At 41.7% G+C, this 18,112-nt stretch overlaps 1 protein-coding gene across 1 annotated transcript in view; it reads right to left on the bottom strand.

The window, feature by feature from the left end:
• Window positions 1-2,133: 2,133 nt before the first annotated feature.
• EIF2AK3 (eukaryotic translation initiation factor 2 alpha kinase 3) overlaps window positions 2,134-18,112 on the bottom strand; it is a 61,907-nt gene continuing 45,928 nt past the window's right edge. The window contains exons 12-17 of the mRNA XM_030563466.1: window positions 15,654-15,803; window positions 14,088-14,865; window positions 8,354-8,521; window positions 7,401-7,502; window positions 4,489-4,551; window positions 2,134-3,303 (exon numbers count right to left, since the gene is read on the bottom strand). Of these exons, the coding sequence (XP_030419326.1) occupies window positions 3,127-3,303; window positions 4,489-4,551; window positions 7,401-7,502; window positions 8,354-8,521; window positions 14,088-14,865; window positions 15,654-15,803 (1,438 nt within the window). The 3' untranslated portion in view covers window positions 2,134-3,126. The remainder of the gene's footprint in view (window positions 3,304-4,488; window positions 4,552-7,400; window positions 7,503-8,353; window positions 8,522-14,087; window positions 14,866-15,653; window positions 15,804-18,112) is intronic.

Genomic DNA, 18,112 nt, shown 5'->3' with positions numbered 1-18,112 from the left:
AGAAAAGTTTCCTGTGAATGATTCAGCTTTCATGTTGAAAAAGTAGGTGAAAACATGAATTGTGCTCACTGAGCTCCTTTTAGCCGGGTGTACTCTACAATTGTGTAGGATCCGTGCTGTCTCAAGGCAATTCAATACAGCCATGGTGCTACAAAGGGCTCAACATTACTTGCACATTTTCACTGGGACTACTTGTGAATAAAGTTCATCATGCACAGAAGTGCTGGTAGGCTCTAGCCTATGAATGAAATTCACTCATGTGCAGAGAGACAGCACAAGACCCAGCCACCAGTGACCTCAGAGGTGCCTAGGTCTTGTGCTGGCTCTCTGCACCATGGTAGATTTCACCCCAATTTTCTTCAGAAATAACTGTGTAGTTGCAAAGCTTATAAACTTTCCAAACTAAGTCTGAGAGATTTAAAATAAGTGATTCATCAACAGCAAATGCAGACGGATAGGAGAGGTGTTTGTGTACGTGAAGTGTGAGTTCAGTTTGTAAAACGAAATAGTGCTGATTCCAGGCAGTGGTCTGTGCTTTTTCCACAAGGAGTCTTATCATTTAATGTATAAAAGGAACTTGCTGTGTCCCAGGCCTTTGGAAGGCTGCCTAACCAAATATGACTGGCTGAAACAAGTATGGAAACTTATTCTATAGAATTTGTAGAGCCCCTGTTGTCCAAGATGTTTTAAGTGGTTTACAATGGTCTAAATAAGCCGCACAGGACATTGGAGAGGCAGGTAAGGGATGTAAAAAAAAACAAACATCACTTATCCTACCACTACAACACCACAGAAACCTCTGGTATGGAGTTCAGCGGCTGCTTAACAGTATAACATTAACAACTGTAGAAGGAAGTGGGGGGGCTGGGAGGAGGAGGGATTCAACCGAGTTTGAATGTGACCAGACATTGTATAATAAAACCACCCTGCTGATGAGAGGTGAAGCATACTGGGGCTCAGAGGTGGCTGAGAGAAACTCCCCCTGTGCCTACTCAGTCTGAGTGTGAAGCTAGGTAAATCTCTCAAGGCAGGCAGTACGTGATCCCTCCTGTTTTGACTCTGCTATAGTCTGGCTCCAGAATACCCTGAATCTGATGCATTTTTCAGCACAGCAACCTCCTGAAGGCAATCTGGCTTCATCAGGCAACCCACCATCCAGAACACTTCCACTGGCTAGAAGCCACGAAGAAGGACCTTTTAGGGTATGTCTACACTGCAATTAAACGCCCGCAGCTGGCTTTGTCAGCTGACTCAGGCTCCCGGGGGCTTGGACTACGGGGCTATTTAACTGAGGTGTAGATGCTCAGGTTGGAGCCTGGGCTCTGAGACCCTCCCTGCTTGCGAGGTCCCAGAGCCTGGGCTCCAGCCCAAGCCCAAATGTCTACACCACAATTTTACAGCCTTGAAGCCCAAGCCCAATGAGCCCGAGTCAGCTGATGTAGGCCAGCTGCAAATGTTTAATTGCTGTGAAGACACATCCTTAGAGCCTACTGTTACCATGACATAAAATTTCAATTCAGTCAGATGCTGCAGTCAACTGGATTCAGTGGCAGGCCTTTGAGGCTCCTATGGTCTATAGTATACCAACCTGACTCACTCAGAGGTCAGAACTAGAAGTGCATTTTGTGGAATATGGAGGGGGGTTAAAGAGATGGAAAAAGTCCTCATCAAGGACTAGGGCTTCAAAAGATATCAGACAAACCTCTGAGTTATTGGAGTGCAGAACAAAAGCACCAACACAAAAACATTTTTAGTACTAAAATTATTTCTCCCCCCCACCACAAGAAAGCTAAAAATATTTTCTTCACACTTCCCCGATACATTCCTCTCTAGACTAAGACCAACCTTCAGAAATTTCAGGACAAAGGTTAATTCTCCAAAGAGAAAGTCTCAGTGTCTGTCTCCTTCTCGTGTGGCCCCTCCATCAACCGGTATTTTATCACAGTTGAAATTCCCACCTTAGTCTTATAAGTTAGTAAGAATCCAACTTGTCACAGTGCAGACTATAAAACTGAACTTGGCACAAAAGTAAAACAAGTTGGAGGACTGGCTTTTCTATTCCCTTCAGCCCATGTAAACCTGCCATCAGGGTTGCTTATTGCGTAGGTTTTGTTTTTAAAGAAAAGCAACTAATAAGCTTTAAATAAAAAACTTTATTAAATCATTTAGACTTGAAAGAAGTCACAATTAATGCACTCCACAACTGTAGTAAGTGCATTCTGTACACCACCAACCCAAATGGATTGATTCTGCATTTTATAAATAAGAATGAACATATTTACAATGAATAAAAGCTTCATATTAGGCAGTTAAATTAGCAGATTACACTAACGCCTATAGTTGATTTAGAAAAGTACAAATCTACAGTATTACATAATATACCTATGACTTAATTAGGTTTAAAAATTCCAGAATTTCAAGATTTTGATATATGCTTAATTTCTTACTATGGCTCTTCATAACAGTATCTATAACCTTTTTCAGGAGCTGGGGACAAAAACCTCCTTTTGCCCTCTACTGGCTTATTAGTACAAAACACATTCCCTAAAATCTACTATGGTATGGAAATACAATCCACCAGTTCTTCTAAATACAGGCTATGAATAGTGACTGTATGTACACCTGCGATACTTTTACTTTAAAAATAGTGCAGATTCCCAGTTTACCCACCAGGGACAAAAATGGAGTCATGATTTTTCAAAGTTTCAAGATCACCTTCATTTCTCCAGAGAGCAAGTAATAAGGGAATATATCCATCCGGTTTAGAGACTAATTTATTCTATAAAAATACAGCATTTTAATTCTATTTACATAAACAGATCTCTCCAGTTTCCCCCGACAGCTAAAATTTACAGTATCCAAACAAATGTAAGCAGTGTGCTGGACCAACCAACCTATGAAGATCAAGGTAGAAAGAGCAATGGAATGCAAAAAGTTTAGTTACTGGCTTTCATCGGGTCATCTAACAATAGCAAACAAGATTAACTGAGCTCCATCCATCATGTTCTCTACATAATCTGAGAAATAAAGAACTGTTTCAGAGATCAACATTATGTGACAGAGGTTCCGGCCTGCTGAATAACCATTTTGAGATGTGTTGAGTGTACTCAGGATAACTGTGCCCAATTATTTGCTTGGTTGTCTTGAATGCTTAATTCCAGAGGAACTCATTGTCCGTGACCTCTGCCTAAGCAGTGATTTTGCTGGGAGTTCTAAGTCTTCAAATAAAGGGTTTTCTATGATGTCTTCTGCCTCTGGTCTTTCAGTGGGACTTGGAGAAAGCATGTGCTTTACCATAGCGTACTAGAAGAAAACAAATGATGTGCTATGTGACATTTCAGACAGCAAAACTATTTTCAGATGGCTTTGTTATTTAATGTTTAGCTTTACGTTTAGACGCATGAACAACTAGAAGACACCCCAAAATGCTTTTCTAGTAATTTGTTCATTAATCCTTCGGCACAGTGGTTGGGAGTACATAAAAGGCCTAAAATCTGGCATCAGATTGATCCCTATGCCTAAAGGATTAACGACCCACTTGTCTAGTCAAATCTGGCCCAAGATCTTTTAATAAAGCAAAAGGGGAAAAATAATAATTGCACATTTACAAACTCTACATATCTTGGGCCACGTTTCCCTTAAGCATGCACTCAATTCTTTGATTTAAAGGAATTCCCGGTAACTAGTCTTAAAGGGAAACTCCAATGTGTCAAAGCATAATATAGGTAGATACACATTCAATAAATATTTTAAATCGTTAAAACTAAATATTTACTGTACCTTCAGAGAAATAAAGCACCTTTAATCTCACTTCAGCTCAGTACTCATAGCAGACCACACCCGTAGAAGTCAGGCTGAAGTGGTAGCAGGAGAAGGAGGCTGATCTAGTCTGAGTACAGGGCTGAAGCAGCCAGAAAAACTGGAAATGAGAGACTCACAATTTCTCATGAAGGGGTTTTGCAAATTAGGACCCTCCTCCTCTGAAATTATCTTATTACTTTAGAGGGGGACAGATTTGACAACCCCAAAATATGGCATGTCATGCCCCATGATATATTTTTGCGTATACAATTTTCCCCTTAAAGACATCTAACTCTTATTGTTGGTTCCCAAGGATGTGTGTGTGTGTGTGAATTCACTTGCAGCCCCAGTTTCACTTATCTACGACTGTTTCCTGCACTACGATATGGATTTAAAACACGAGAATGGGACGGATGGGAAAAAGGATCATGTAAAGTGCATGCTCCTACATTAGAAAAACCATATATTTTCAACTCATAACAATTAGACTATGTGGGGTAAAAGGTATCAGTGTACAGGTTATAGCAATGTGATTTAAAAATGACTACGCTTTATTTTAGAGGCACAGTAAAGTACCTGAAATAGGAATTTGGTTTAAAAACAGACCAGCTAAGACTACTTCACTTGTCTTTGCCACTTGGCATTCCAGTTACTTTGTAATACAGAACTAAGATCAAATAGATTTACCTCCTGTGCATATTTTTGAGTAAACAATGGTGGAAACTTCAAACTTCTTACGTCACTTAATGTCTGTAACAATATTAAAAAGGTCATTAAACATCTTGCCCATTTACTTATTGTTCTTCAAGTTAAGATACTAACTTAACAAAAATGCACTATGCAAACAAATCAGTCCTGCACAATACTTTTAATACTGCTGATGAACAAGAGAAAAGCGGTAGTGTTTATTAAGACTTGCATCATTGGTTAGAATTACTATGCACTTAAACAAACATGCAAGTCATTGCTTCCCATGAGGCAGAGCTTGCACTCACAGACATGACAGAAGAGTTTGGGGTTTGTAATGCTAAGAAACCCAGCCACTTTCCCATAGTAATGTTTTTCTGGTCCCGCCTAATACCGCTCCGTTGACAGTATTGTGGACAGCGTACTGCTAGGGACTCTTGGAATTGTCAGTATTACACCTACAACCCTCGAGGTTAAGATCACCGGCTACAGATCTTAGAAAGCCATATGGATACTCACACCTACTTCATGTTTATAGACTAATGAACAGATTGATTACAAGTTTTACAATTCATTAGAATTCTAGTTATAATTCATTAGAAACTTGGTTGCCTTTGTGTAACATAACCCATCTCCATTACACTCTATGTTCACTTCATACGAAATATTTTGGCTCCCTCTACTGGAAATATTTTCCCTAGTCAACTATAGTTACAAATCACTATGCTGCTGCAGCTAATAATGAATTTGAAATTCCCTAATTTCCAGTACTGATGCATGACACATTTGAGCATGCCTTGGAAACAGGAGATGCTTTGCATTTGACTGTTAAAAAAAGGCTCCATCTACAGCAATTTGAACACAAAATCTGAAGCTTAAAGTCAGTCAAATATTATCCGGGAACCGTGAAGTCTAAACCCCTGATGAGTCGTACTGCTGGGTGGTGACTGCCGTTCTAACATGGCCAGGAAAAACAATTTCAGGGGAAAAGGGCACTGAAATCTTGGGATTAAGCAGGGTGTTGTCTGAAGAATCCTGCTCTCTTTGTAGGACTAAATAGATCAGCACTTGGTGTTCTAATTTAGAAGAAACTTGCACTGCCACAGCCCCACATCTGCCTGAGCCCTGCTGCTTTGGTCTGAGCAAGGGGCAGAAGTGACTCTCATGCTCTGAGTCCTGAGCTTTCAGTTCCTTGTCTGTCACCCAGGTTTTATTGGGGGTGAGTCACTACTGACGAGCTACAAGTCAGGGAGAGGGCTCTTAGTTTTGGCTACTAGTGCTCAGTCATGGCCAGTTCAAAGAGCCAGCTGAACAGCATGACAGGTGAGTGGGAGACAGCTGATAGGGGAGGAAATGAGCACAGGATTAGCTAAAATGCCATTCTGAGCAGGATCAGCTGAAGTCAAGGGTCACACACACACACACACACACACACACACACACACACACGAAAATACAGCGAAAACAAAAACCAAGGGAGAGTTCTCTTCCGGTTAGCCATAGACTCATGGGGCTTGTCCAAAGAGCCACTCACTGCATGGTAAGTCAGGGTGTAAAGCTACAGCACCCCAGCCTGCCGTGCACTAAGTGTCCACGTGGATCCTGCTGCCAGTTCTGTAGGGTGCTTTGCTCTACTGCTGGTGCACTGCAGATTTACACCCTGGCTGAAATCGCTGTACAGACAAGCCCCTGGAAGTAGCACTCTGGATGCAGCGTGATTTAGGCCCTGTTCCCTTAACTGACAGGTTTGCTTCTGCATCCATGGCAAAAAGTGGACAGACAATGATCTTACTTATTTTATGGGCTTCTTGACTGAGAATGAGAAGGAAAGTGTTCTGGGGGGGAATGTGTCCCAGTACATTTAATGTTATTATTTCACAGTGGAAAAGCAGAATTAGAAGTGGTTTTGGCAACAAGTGACTCAAGAGACCTTTGCTCTTCTGGGGGCGTGTTCACATAGATTATAAAACCCTACAGCTATTAGGACTCCTTACTCAGTGGAGTGCAATACTGTATTAGGAGAGATGCTTTCAGGCCAGACTTATGTTCAGTGGCAGGGCTGAGAGACAAAATTTGAACTACGCCCAAACAGTCCACGTCACAAAGAATTTAAATCCACCGTTCGTGTCAATAACTAACCTTGGTGGAAACACAAACACTTGTCTTCTCCTACACAGACCATTATTCACCATGTGCAGGCAAGGCTCCTTCCCTGGCTGTGAATGAATTCTCAAGGAGCCAGGAAGGATCTATATGCATTTTTCTAAATCAGATTTTCCTAACAGAACACTGCTAAGTGGGAATTAGGATATAACGGACTGTAGCAGGAAAAACCATTAACCTCTCCCCAATTCCTGGCTAATGCAACATGTGAACAATGAGAGTCACCCAACTGCTGGAGAAGTAGGTAAGGCTGCTGTAAGGTCAGGAAGTCTACTCGGACTGTACTTCAAAAGCAGGGAAAAGCAGCAGGGACCTTCCCTGGGTGTTTCGGAGGAAGAGGAGGAAAAGAAAAGAGAGAGAGGAGGAGAGGTGAAAGGAAGAAGGGTGACGTATAGAAAATGGATCCAAAAATTGGGTTTCAACTCAAAAACTGTAATGAGATTTTTGAGTTCTGGTAAATTCTAGTTCTACAGCTTCCCTTAGATGGCTTTAGAAATGAAGAAATTATGGCCTCATAATTAAATTGCCCATATTTGCTCTACTGTACAAGTCCTGCACACTGCTCCATGTCACTCTGATTTGTGGGTGAGACAGAAACAATTCTTTATTACACTGCAACCAACTCTGGCATGTCTTACTGCTATATTATAATAATCTCATACAAATATCTGGTAAGCCACTTTCATACAGTACATGATATACAGAAACGGTGGAATTGAGAATATTATTTTGCACAAGAGCAAACCTACCCTAACCCGCTCCATCTGAGTATTAAAGGGGTAAAGCAGCTCAAACAGAATCAGTCCCAGAGAGAAGATATCCACTTTGTGTGAATACGTGTTCCCATAAATCTGGAAAATGCAAAAATCAGGTTCATGTTACTTGCAGTGTTCGGACAGCATTGATCAGTGCATTTGAAATCACTATGGAACCACAAACCTCCATTAAGTTAAATGCACACAATCAGTTCTTTACAGCGCTGAAGAGGGTGATTCATCAGGCACTATATTCAAGTATTCAGGTTCTATCCGAATAGAGGAGAACAGTAATGGTCTTTCCTTAGAAGCATAACTGAACATGTTTTACAAGTACTTTTTAAAAAGTAACACTGAAAATGCCAATATCAGATTTCAGTTCATACTGAAATTTTACTTTGATGGGCACAGCATAAGAATCCGAACAGAACTCTGATCACATCAAGTTATAATCCTCAAAACTTAAAAACAACAACAACAACAACACAGATCACGGTCCAGCATCCTGGGAATCGGCTATATATTGCCAGGAATAAGGTCATTATTCCTTCAATTCCTAGGCTAGATTTTCAGTGGGGCCTCAACACGGCTTCCACATGTACTCATCCAATTTCACATATGCTCTTTTCCAGCACCAGCACCTGCATATGCAGTTGGACATTTTTTTTAAAAGCTTGCGTGAACTCCATCACCTGGATTCACATAAGTCAGTGCTGGAAAGACGTGTACAGAGGCATGCGTGTACACAAGTGGATGCCAAACTCCCGTTCTTGATAACCCCAATATCTGAGTATACACATGCAAAGCATGAAGTTGATCCTGACCACTCAATACTTTTCTGGTAGGCAGAAATAAATTAAATAAACTTTAAAAAAATATTGCATCTTTCTTCAAGAAGAGAATTAAATCCATTCATGACAATGCATCATGCAAGAGAAAAATCTCACCTGTTCTGGGCTCATATAAAGTTTGGTCCCAACTTGTCCCGTGTGTCTGGCATAAGCTGGCATTGGAGTAAGAACAGATTCTTCCTCCTCATCTTGGTCCATAGCAGTTACCAGGCCAAAGTCCCCAACCTTTACTATATCATCAATCGTGAAAAATATATTGGAAGGCTGGAAAACCAATCAGATGAGAGAAAAAAAATTACAAAGATGAAACAAAAGCCTTCACCTCCATATTTACAGCAATTCATTCAGGCAGACTATATTAAAGGTGAACTGCAAAATAAAGATTAATTTACTTAACTGAGAATTCCAGCTACCTAGGCAAAGAGCATTCAGCATTAATTGAAGTCTCACTTTCTTTAAATCTCTTTAACTGACAATGGCTGGTAGAGGGTTGAACATACTTTACAAATATCTATTGTCAACACCCCTGAGGGAAACACTCCTGAGTAAGAGTGGGGGCAACTCAAGGTGCATCGACAAGGCACACTTCTTTCAGCAGCATGTAGTGTGCCTACATGGGAAGCCCCCCAGCAGGGGTGTTAATAGCAGTGTAGACGAGTAAAGACATGCCTGAAGTCTGTGGGTATGTACCTGGGTATATACCCAATATGGTCTCTACTCACCCAAGCAGTGTCTCCCTTCCTACACTGCTATTTTTAGCAGTGGAATCTCCTGCTGCTGGAGCCTTTCCCCGTCACAGGGAAGTACTCTGGTGGTGGGGAAAAGGCTCTGGGAGGTGGAATGCAGCAAGGGACTGCCAAACACTTCCTCTCCAGCCTTCTCCCTGCCAGAGCCTTCCACTGACATGTAGCTACATGCCACGGTGTGGACACAGCCTGCTTTTCACTGCAACATGTAACATGACATACCCTAAACGCTGTCTACATTGTGTAGACATAGCCTGAGTCACAGAGAGGTTCCTGATCCCCCCTGATCACATGGCTGGTTGGGAATTAAGTCACAAATCAGTGGCTGGGTCAGGAATGGATGTCTGCAGTGCTGACTCCCAGTCCCCTCATCTGACCTGTAGACCACACTGAGGAGTTTTGACCCAGACTACAACACTACTCTTAATCACAACATTATAAACATAACGGAAAACTGAGAATTAAGTCCTGCTTTCCTACCGATACTATGCTGATTTAACTGCTAGAAAGCCAGACCAGTATATCCACAATGGAACAAAAAGGTAATTCCTGATTTAAAATCTAATATTTTTATTGTTTATGAATGTAGTAGTGAACTAGTCTCAGCTTTGCGTCAGCCCCAGCTTACTAACTGCCAGAAAACACAATCACTAGCCAGAGCCACTTCTGAATGATATAGAAATGGAATGATCTCACAAAGAGCAGCTCAGAAGGGCCTTACTGCTTCTGAGCCACAATGACCTTTATGGTGTGTGTCTACACACATACTGTTGTACACAGAAAAGAGCATCTATATCGTGACGGTTATTTCTAAATGACGTAGTGCAAGTCTCTATTCTGTTTGGTCAATGCCCTCAGACTTCCTACTGACATGACCACAACAGACATGGCTATCTACCCTCCCACTACCCCAGGTTTTAAACCCATGAGAGGAGTTAGTTTAGTGGAGGAAGGGTGGACTTTAAGAAGGGGCCAGAAGAACCAGGGATGGATGAGATATTAGGAATGGGGCTAGGTGAAGAAATGGCTAGAGGGAGTTGAGGAAGTCTATTCCCCTCAGAATTCATCACCAGAGCACGGAGAGGTGCATGGCTGAGGGGACACAGGACACATTTATTGTCCGCTAACCATGGAGCAGGGAACAGAACTTTCTTGGCACAGCTGGAGCTCTGGAATGCTTTTCCACAATAGTAAATAATGGTTACAAACCTGACCACCATCATCTGCAAAGCACACCCCACTACCTTGGCTTTTCTACCATTGCCACCTGCCCATGGGGTGCGGGGGGAGCGATGAGTGAGAGCAAACAAAAAAGTCTGTTGAATTGTGTGTCAAAAGCTTAGAAAGCTCTCAGATGAACATAGTATAAATCTATCGACAGGGAGTGCCTTCTTAATTCAGTAATAATCACTTCCGTGGCTGGTAAACTCAGCCTCAGGGTTTGTTTCCTACAATAATTTCCTAAAATGAATACCATGGCCTTGAGAGTTTCAGTTCAGGATAATTACCACCTTGTAAATGCAGAACATCCTCAAAATGATCTATAAAAAGTATTTATATGGCCCTCATCACCAGTGTATGAACACCTCCCAACTGAAATGAATAAAAACTCTCCCTTCCCCAACCTTCTCTTCCTGTAGGTGAGTTATCAAAATACCTATTTCAGACTAGTATGGAACTAGTCTGCTGGGCACACAGATTCCTCCACTAGTGATTTGGATACCATAGCCCCAGTTTGTCTCCAGTTTACAGACAGGCAGGAAGTTGAAGAAAAGATCACACTTCCTCCTCCAAGACAATGAGAAAGGAAGACAGTGTTATGTATAGGGAGAGTGAGGGATTCTAAAAAGAAGGGGAACTGGACCCCCAAGAACAGATATTAGTCTTTCAATCCTCTTTCCCTTTACCTAGCCTATAGCTTCAAGCAATCAAGGAGACCTGGCACTTGCAAACATTGCAAATGGCAGCAAAAACAGGCCAATGAGTAAACAAGGAAGAATAACTTCCTGAGAGGAAAAAAAATCAAGCAGTAGACTCTCTGATGAAAGGTAACAGGTCACAAGGAAACTTTAGAGAGATGTGGCAATCACTCAGACAACTTGTCTAGAGAATTCTTTGAACAAGATGAAGTTCTCACTAGTATGCTTTTTTCACGTCAGCAATGGAGCAAACTGCCTTTCTGGAAAACTACTGCCTGGTTAGGGAACTCTGTCTGCAATTTGCCCCATCCAGTGGGGCCTCTTTTCTCTTTTGGTGACACATAATACCTTTTCAAGTGCATTCTGGCATTATAATGAAAACCAGACAGACAGTTTTAGGTTCACGTTGCTCATTCCCTTCCAACAAAATCCAAGCGTGATGTCTCTCATTGCTTGAGGAAATAGCATAAATTCCTTTTACCTTGAAATGAGGCCAGCTCTGATCAATGAGAGCCTTAAATATCTGTATTTATAATGAACAATCCTGGAACTACACAGTTAATGAAGTGTGGTTACTTACTAAAATGGTACAAACAACCTCTTATTATATTGGGCAAACCACAGAATTAGGTAAAGATTTGTTCCAGTAAGTTTCAAGAACCACAGAAAAGTGAATGAACTAGCTTGTTGATTCTGCCAAGAAAAAACAAATAAGATTCCCTCCTAAAACAGCATCTGAATATCGTAGCTGCAAGATACAGATTTTAGACACTTCTTTAGGACACTCAATAAAGAATGTTGTTCATTCAAGGGAATACCCCTAATGCCGCTTATACTAAGCAAGAATTTAGAAAGGAGAGAGATTTAGAGCATCTCATCCACCTCCTTGCCAGTGTCTGTAAAACTTTTAGGAGGCTCTTGTAAGATTCTAACTCACAACTGCTGGTTGAGAAGGTCAGAGCTCTAAATCAAGATCTATAGGAAAGACAGTTACCTGTTGTGCAACTGGTGTTCTTTGAGATGTGTTGCTCAGATCCATTCCAGGACCCGCCCTCCTTCCCCACTGTTGGAGTTTCCGGCAAAAAGGAACTGAGGGTGGGGGAAGCCGGCAGTGCCCCTTATACCGTGGCATATATGTGCTACTCTAGGGGGCCCCAGAGCCAGCCCCCTATGGATAGCACTGAGGGAAAAACTTCTGTCATCGGCACGTTGCGAGCACACACATCTACAATGGAACAGATATGAGCAAGCACTCAAAGAACCACCTCAGCACCCTTGTACTGGAGAACCAGTTTAAGCCACTGATCCCAATGAAAGGCTCTGGGAAAGCTATAAGATACTTACCTATAGTATTATTACTACTATTGTGTTTTAACAACATTTTTTCCATGGGTGGGGCAAGGTACCAATATGTTTACAATTAAAGTACCTGAAAAGTATCCTTCTGTTCCGTTTCTCAGGGATTAAAATTTCTGATTCCTGGTTCAAAAAAATCAATAGTAAAAGAAGTTTGCTGGTCCCAAAAATAACTGGACTGGTTCCAAGTGTTTCTAACTCTGGCATATTTTTGCTGTTGTAACTCATTTTGAACTCTGTAAAATGTTGTTAGTTTCACAAACCTTAAAATTCTTTGTACCTGTGATGGCTGCCTTCCCCAGCACAGTCTATGTGTTTCAGTCCATGTCAAAATAGTTACTGTTTCCATGTTTGAGGAGCTATAACAACATTTCAGATAAGTGGAGAAAAAGAGTGGACTTTATCTTGTTCTTCCAAGTTCAATATTTACTCCAATTAATTGGGAAATGACAGCTCCTCAACCAAACAGGAACTACCTCTGATGTCAGCGACAGCATGGGACTCAGTTTCTCAGAATTCATTAGGAGAAGCAGCAACAGTGAAGTACAAATAGTATCTAAGTTTCGATATTCATCAGCACATACCAATGGTGTACAACAGTGATTCTGATGCTAGAAGTTCTAGAGGTAGCAGCCACGAATGTCAGGTCAGAATTTAAGTAAAGGGGGAAAAGGCACAGTGACAATCAGAATGATGCAATTTTAATTTATGACCTCAATATCTCAAACCCATCAGAACTAGAAACAAACACTACAACAGCTTCCCCATGGCCAACAGCATTCACTTCTAGTCCTGATGTTTTAATAGATATCAGACATTATAAAGTCATTACAATCCTCAGACCAGTTGTATTTAGGTTTTGGCATTGGTCCAAGACTTCAACTAGGAGTAGTTTAGTTTTCAATTCTGGAGTGACAGCACTTTTTACCTTTGGTAACCAGAGTTCCTAGGCAGCATCACCACAGCAAAGGGAAGAAGAGAGATACCAGTATTAGTTGGTTCACTCTGAATTGTAGAACTGATTTCAGAATGGAAACCAACTATGGCCTTCAGCTCAACCACCACCTAAGGTGCATGCTACCATAAAGTAACTCCACTCTGTTTCCAGTGAACTAAAGGATGTCATAATGAATGCACTTTAACTGTGCCTGGTAGGAATAATCTAATAGCTAGGAAAGCTTCATAGTCATAATTAATGGTAATATTTACCCCACCTGGACAAGTGTATTCCCAAAGCACTGAGCAAATATTAACTAACCCTCACAACATCCTGTCAAGATAGGAGATATGGTCGACTACCTCAGTGTGGAAGAGAGACAGGGCTTGGCTTTACTGCAGCCTCACTTTGAGTTCTAGTGTTACCCCTAGCTCTATCCCATACACACACCAAAAAACTCAAGCTAGATTAAAGTGGTGCTTTAAACTTGAGCTAACTGGCCTATTTGGGGGCATGGGTTGCAGCTCAAGAGGTGCTGAAGCTCAAGCTAATAATGCAGTGCGGACTCAGCTACCCCGTGCTGTTAAAACACTCTGTGCTACCCACGTGTTGTTTTGCAGTGTGACTGTTCTCACTTGAGCCAGGTTAAGTCAAGAGGAGGTAACTGGAATGCACATAACTTGCACTTACACTGCCGCAAAGACAAGGCCACAGAAGAGGAGAAAGGACACCTGCCCAAGGACACTGAGTTAGAGACACGACTAGGTTTACAATTCAGGAGCTCCAGGCTTCTAGTGATGCACACTGTTCACTAGATCATGCTGGATAGTCAAAGGGATAAGATCTGGATAGTGTTCCTTATCAATACAAACCTTGAGGTCCCTGTGCATTAGTCCTTTACCATGAAGAAACTGAACTGCCTCAGCTATCTGCAGGAATATCTGCAGACACTCTGCTCTTTCCCTCTCCTCTAGTGTGCATCTTCTGTTCATCCAGTCTTTGAGGTTTTCCTTCCTGCACAGCTGCATCTGGATATAGAGGTACACTTTTGGTGAAATGGGATTGACTTTTTCTGCAGTATTTTTAGAAAGGTCCAGACTTAAACTTGTTGGTCTTGGTGGAGAAACAGACAGAGAGCTTCCTGAAGGAGATTTCCTATTCTCAAATCCTTTTGCACTTGTTGCTTTTTCTGCACAATGGCAGTAGTCATGTGAAGCATCACTTCTGTTACATTCCTTACTGGAAGTATTATCACAGCCAGAATCCTCGAATACAATGGAGGAAGAGGTCCCCTCTCTCAGCCGTACACCAGGCACAGCTGGAGAACAAAGTTCAACGGAGTGGCCTGGATCAGTCTCATCAGCAGGACTGTCCTCTATATCACAATCTGTAAGGACACTGTCTTGCAGGTTTAACATCAGATCTTCTGCCTGGGTCAAGTCCCGGTTGTAAGCAGCAGAGAACTCCACCGGAGAAAGTTGGCTCTCTGAGGAATCGGACTGGCCACAAGCTATCCCCACCGAGAAAGACTTAACGTTCTGTGATGATGTAGCAATAACTTCAATGTGCTCCTTGGTAGAGAATGGCTCTGTTCTAATTTTGAATGATGGAACATCCATCGGACTGGGAGAACTGAGTGGCCAATCAGTACTAAAAAAAGGAAAGTCAGATTAATACTACAAAATTGTGTTTATATTATCTGCAGACAACGCATTTAGGATTAGATCATTTAAGGGGATCTAGCAAGACCTCTATTAGCTTTGCTAATGCAAAGTAAAGTATATCATAGTAATAAGTCAGCAAACACAAGCAGAGTTATCATTAACAACAGGATCCTTTATTATTAATACTTCTTACTGACAGCAGTGTTTTCCCTCTATGCTTGTAATATACTATGAAGTCCCTATTAATTAAAAATCCCAAAATGCACCTAATGAACACACAGAGGTCATATAATGAAACAAAAAACTTTAGCAGGCAGTATCTCAGTGTTCATTGTGCATAATTATGCTTTTACTGTAGCACAGAAGGGGTTAAACTAATAAGACTATCCCTTGAAATGGTGATTAAAAGATGCTTTTGTATTCAGTTTGGAAACAGAAGCCAGGGTTATAAAGTTTAAAATTACATTCTAGCAAAAGAAGAACATTCTAAATTACACAAAGGCCCAAGTGCAAAAGTCAAGCAAAGTGCTTTAGGATCTCCAATAGGCACAAAACGGAATTTTATTAAAAGGCAAGTGGATGTAGGCTAAGAGAAACATTTAAAAAACAAGATGTAACATATTTGTACATTGCTAACTAAGTCCATCAAGTTGAGTTTAAAAGTGTAGGAGTCTATCTATACTGGCTGGTCTCTATACTTCTTGAATACATCAGCCTTCCCATCCCATCACTAAACACAGTGTTGCTTTAAAAGATACAGAAATTGTATGTTACCTTTCATCTTTTATCCACAGTTCATCCATTTTTTCCTGCCATCTCTCCGGTGGTGCTTCTAGCCATGCATTGAAATAACGAACAATACCTGGGTGCTCAAGTTTAGCTAATGCTTTAACTTCACGCATCACCTTTTCACGAGCCAATTCCCTAGGATTAAACAAAAAATATCACATAAAGCAGCAGTCTTACTCAGGCATTTCTGAAGAGGATTTAAGCACTAAAATTTAACAAAGCCAGACTAGTATGAGTTGGCCTATTGGTATTACTCTGCACAGACTTCAGAAAGATCCATCTTAAATTCCTCAGCCTAGATTTCAGTTCAGAAGGAGCAACATAAAAGGCGAGACTTTTTGTCTCATTCTGTTCTCAGTCACTCTCTAGAGATAAGGAAAGGGTTAGAAGGAGTATCATCAGGTAGGCAGAGGACCCTTAGATACACAGAAGCAAAAACTAGACTGAAAGGAAATTAAGGTTTTGCAGGATAAAATTCAATTCATTTTATGTCAAACTATTTATGAAGGACTTTAAACTGTAACATATAGAAGTCTCTGTGTTTAGAGTCATTGCCCCACTTAACTCCCACCAGAACAGCAGAAAAATACAACCCTTAATTACAGTAAAGAATCTAAAAAATTAGTTATGCTGCATAATACTTTAATTGGCATTTATAGAGCATCATTCACGGATAGAGCTTTACAAGAAAGTAGTTTATCCAGGTTTTATGGATGGGGAAAACACAGCAAATAGGGAATAGAACTCAGGCCTATGATTCCCTGACCAGTGTCCTAGTTACTGAGCCAAGTGCAAAATCTCTTTAGAAGACTAACTAAAGTCAAGTTACAATTGTTTCATTCAACAGCTGCCTGTAGGACAGGGTAAAATTCAGATACTTGCACAAATTTTCTGAACAAAACCTTAACCTATAAGTAAAAATAACTCACTTAATGTTTACGAAGAAAACAGGTTTAATAGCTTAGCTCCGTCTCCCTTCGGGCAGGGCTGCTTCTGTTCTAGGCCTGGTATACACTGCAACGTTAGTGTGACATAAGTTGACTTATCTGAGCATGCATCTACTTTCAAATTGGTTTCTCACCAATGTAAGCGACCTGTTACAGCATATGCAGTCAAACCACTTCTCCAAATGGCATGGAGCTAGGCCAACCTGCTGAGGTCAACACAGTGCAAGTGTAAACACTGTGTGACCTGTGCTGAGCCTAACAGTTCTCCAGTTGCTACCCCACAATGCCCTGAAAGAGCAGCTGCTAAGATCGCAATGGTAAACGTGACTGCCCAGGGATCAGATACCAGAAGCCCTCTTTAAAACTCACCACATATATTTGAAATGCCTTTTCTGATATCCCACTTCGACAAGCACACCCTGCAGCTCTCCCTTGTTGAGTGCAACTGCCCAAACAACCATGCCAACTACACACACTAGACATGCTCCTGCCTGGAGTAGCAAGAGGTGCTGGATCTCCTGACCCCGTGGGGAGAAAAGGCTTTATCGACAAAAAAAGATTCCACGGGGATGCAGCCAAAGGGTTACAACAGCGATCAGCAGCGCTCCGGGAAAGCAAAGGACCATGCCAGGCATCCTACAAAGCCAGGGAGAACAATGATCAATCTGTGCTGAGCTGCAGACCTGCCATTTTTACAGTGAGCTGCATGCCATACCCATCAATCCTCACCAGCACCCTGCAGACCACCATGGATATCGCAGAGGAACCCAAGACAGATACCCTAGCCATGAACAATGAGGAGGAAGAGGAGGAGGAGGACGGGAGAGACTGGGCAGGAGGCTCCAGTGAGGCCACAAGCCAGGACCTATTTGAGACTCCACCACAGTCTAGCCAGTCCCATCAGGCAAGTGCAGGTAAGTGTGACAATGGGGAAGAGAACTCAGGTAAACATATGCATGCATTTTTCCTTATAATGTTTAAATTAAAGATGGTACCTAGCCCTTCCCCAAGTTAATAAGACACAAATATCGACTTGTCATTGGTCATATTCATATGAGAAGAGGCAGAGGTACAACAAAGAGAGCCAGAGTTCACACCCGCTTTTCATTCCCCCATTGGGTTAGGAGGGAAGGCCATGCAGAGCACTCTGTTTATGTACACAGGGATGTCTCTAATTCATAGGTTCAGGAAAACACCCAGTCATATTTATAAATGTACAGTAAGCACTATGTAATTCTTAGCAGCACCCAATGCTCCAGGCTGGGAACAGTCCAGCAGAAAATACAACTGCATCTGACCATTAAAGTGCTCTTTCAAAGCCTCCCTCAAGCACACAGTTCCAGTCGGGTTCTTTTAGTGGCCTTTGGTCTGGCTGCTCAAAGTCAGTGCCCAGCCACTCCATCTCAGCTCTCCACCTTTGCAACAGTTTTCCTCTCTTTTCCTCACGGATATTATGCCGGACACAGCAGGCAGCTATAATCATAACCAGTGGGATAT

The sequence above is a fragment of the Gopherus evgoodei genome, chromosome 5 (genome assembly GCF_007399415.2).
Source record: "Gopherus evgoodei ecotype Sinaloan lineage chromosome 5, rGopEvg1_v1.p, whole genome shotgun sequence".
Classification (NCBI taxonomy): Eukaryota; Metazoa; Chordata; order Testudines; family Testudinidae; genus Gopherus; species Gopherus evgoodei.
This window is presented reverse-complemented; position numbering and strand designations above follow the sequence as displayed.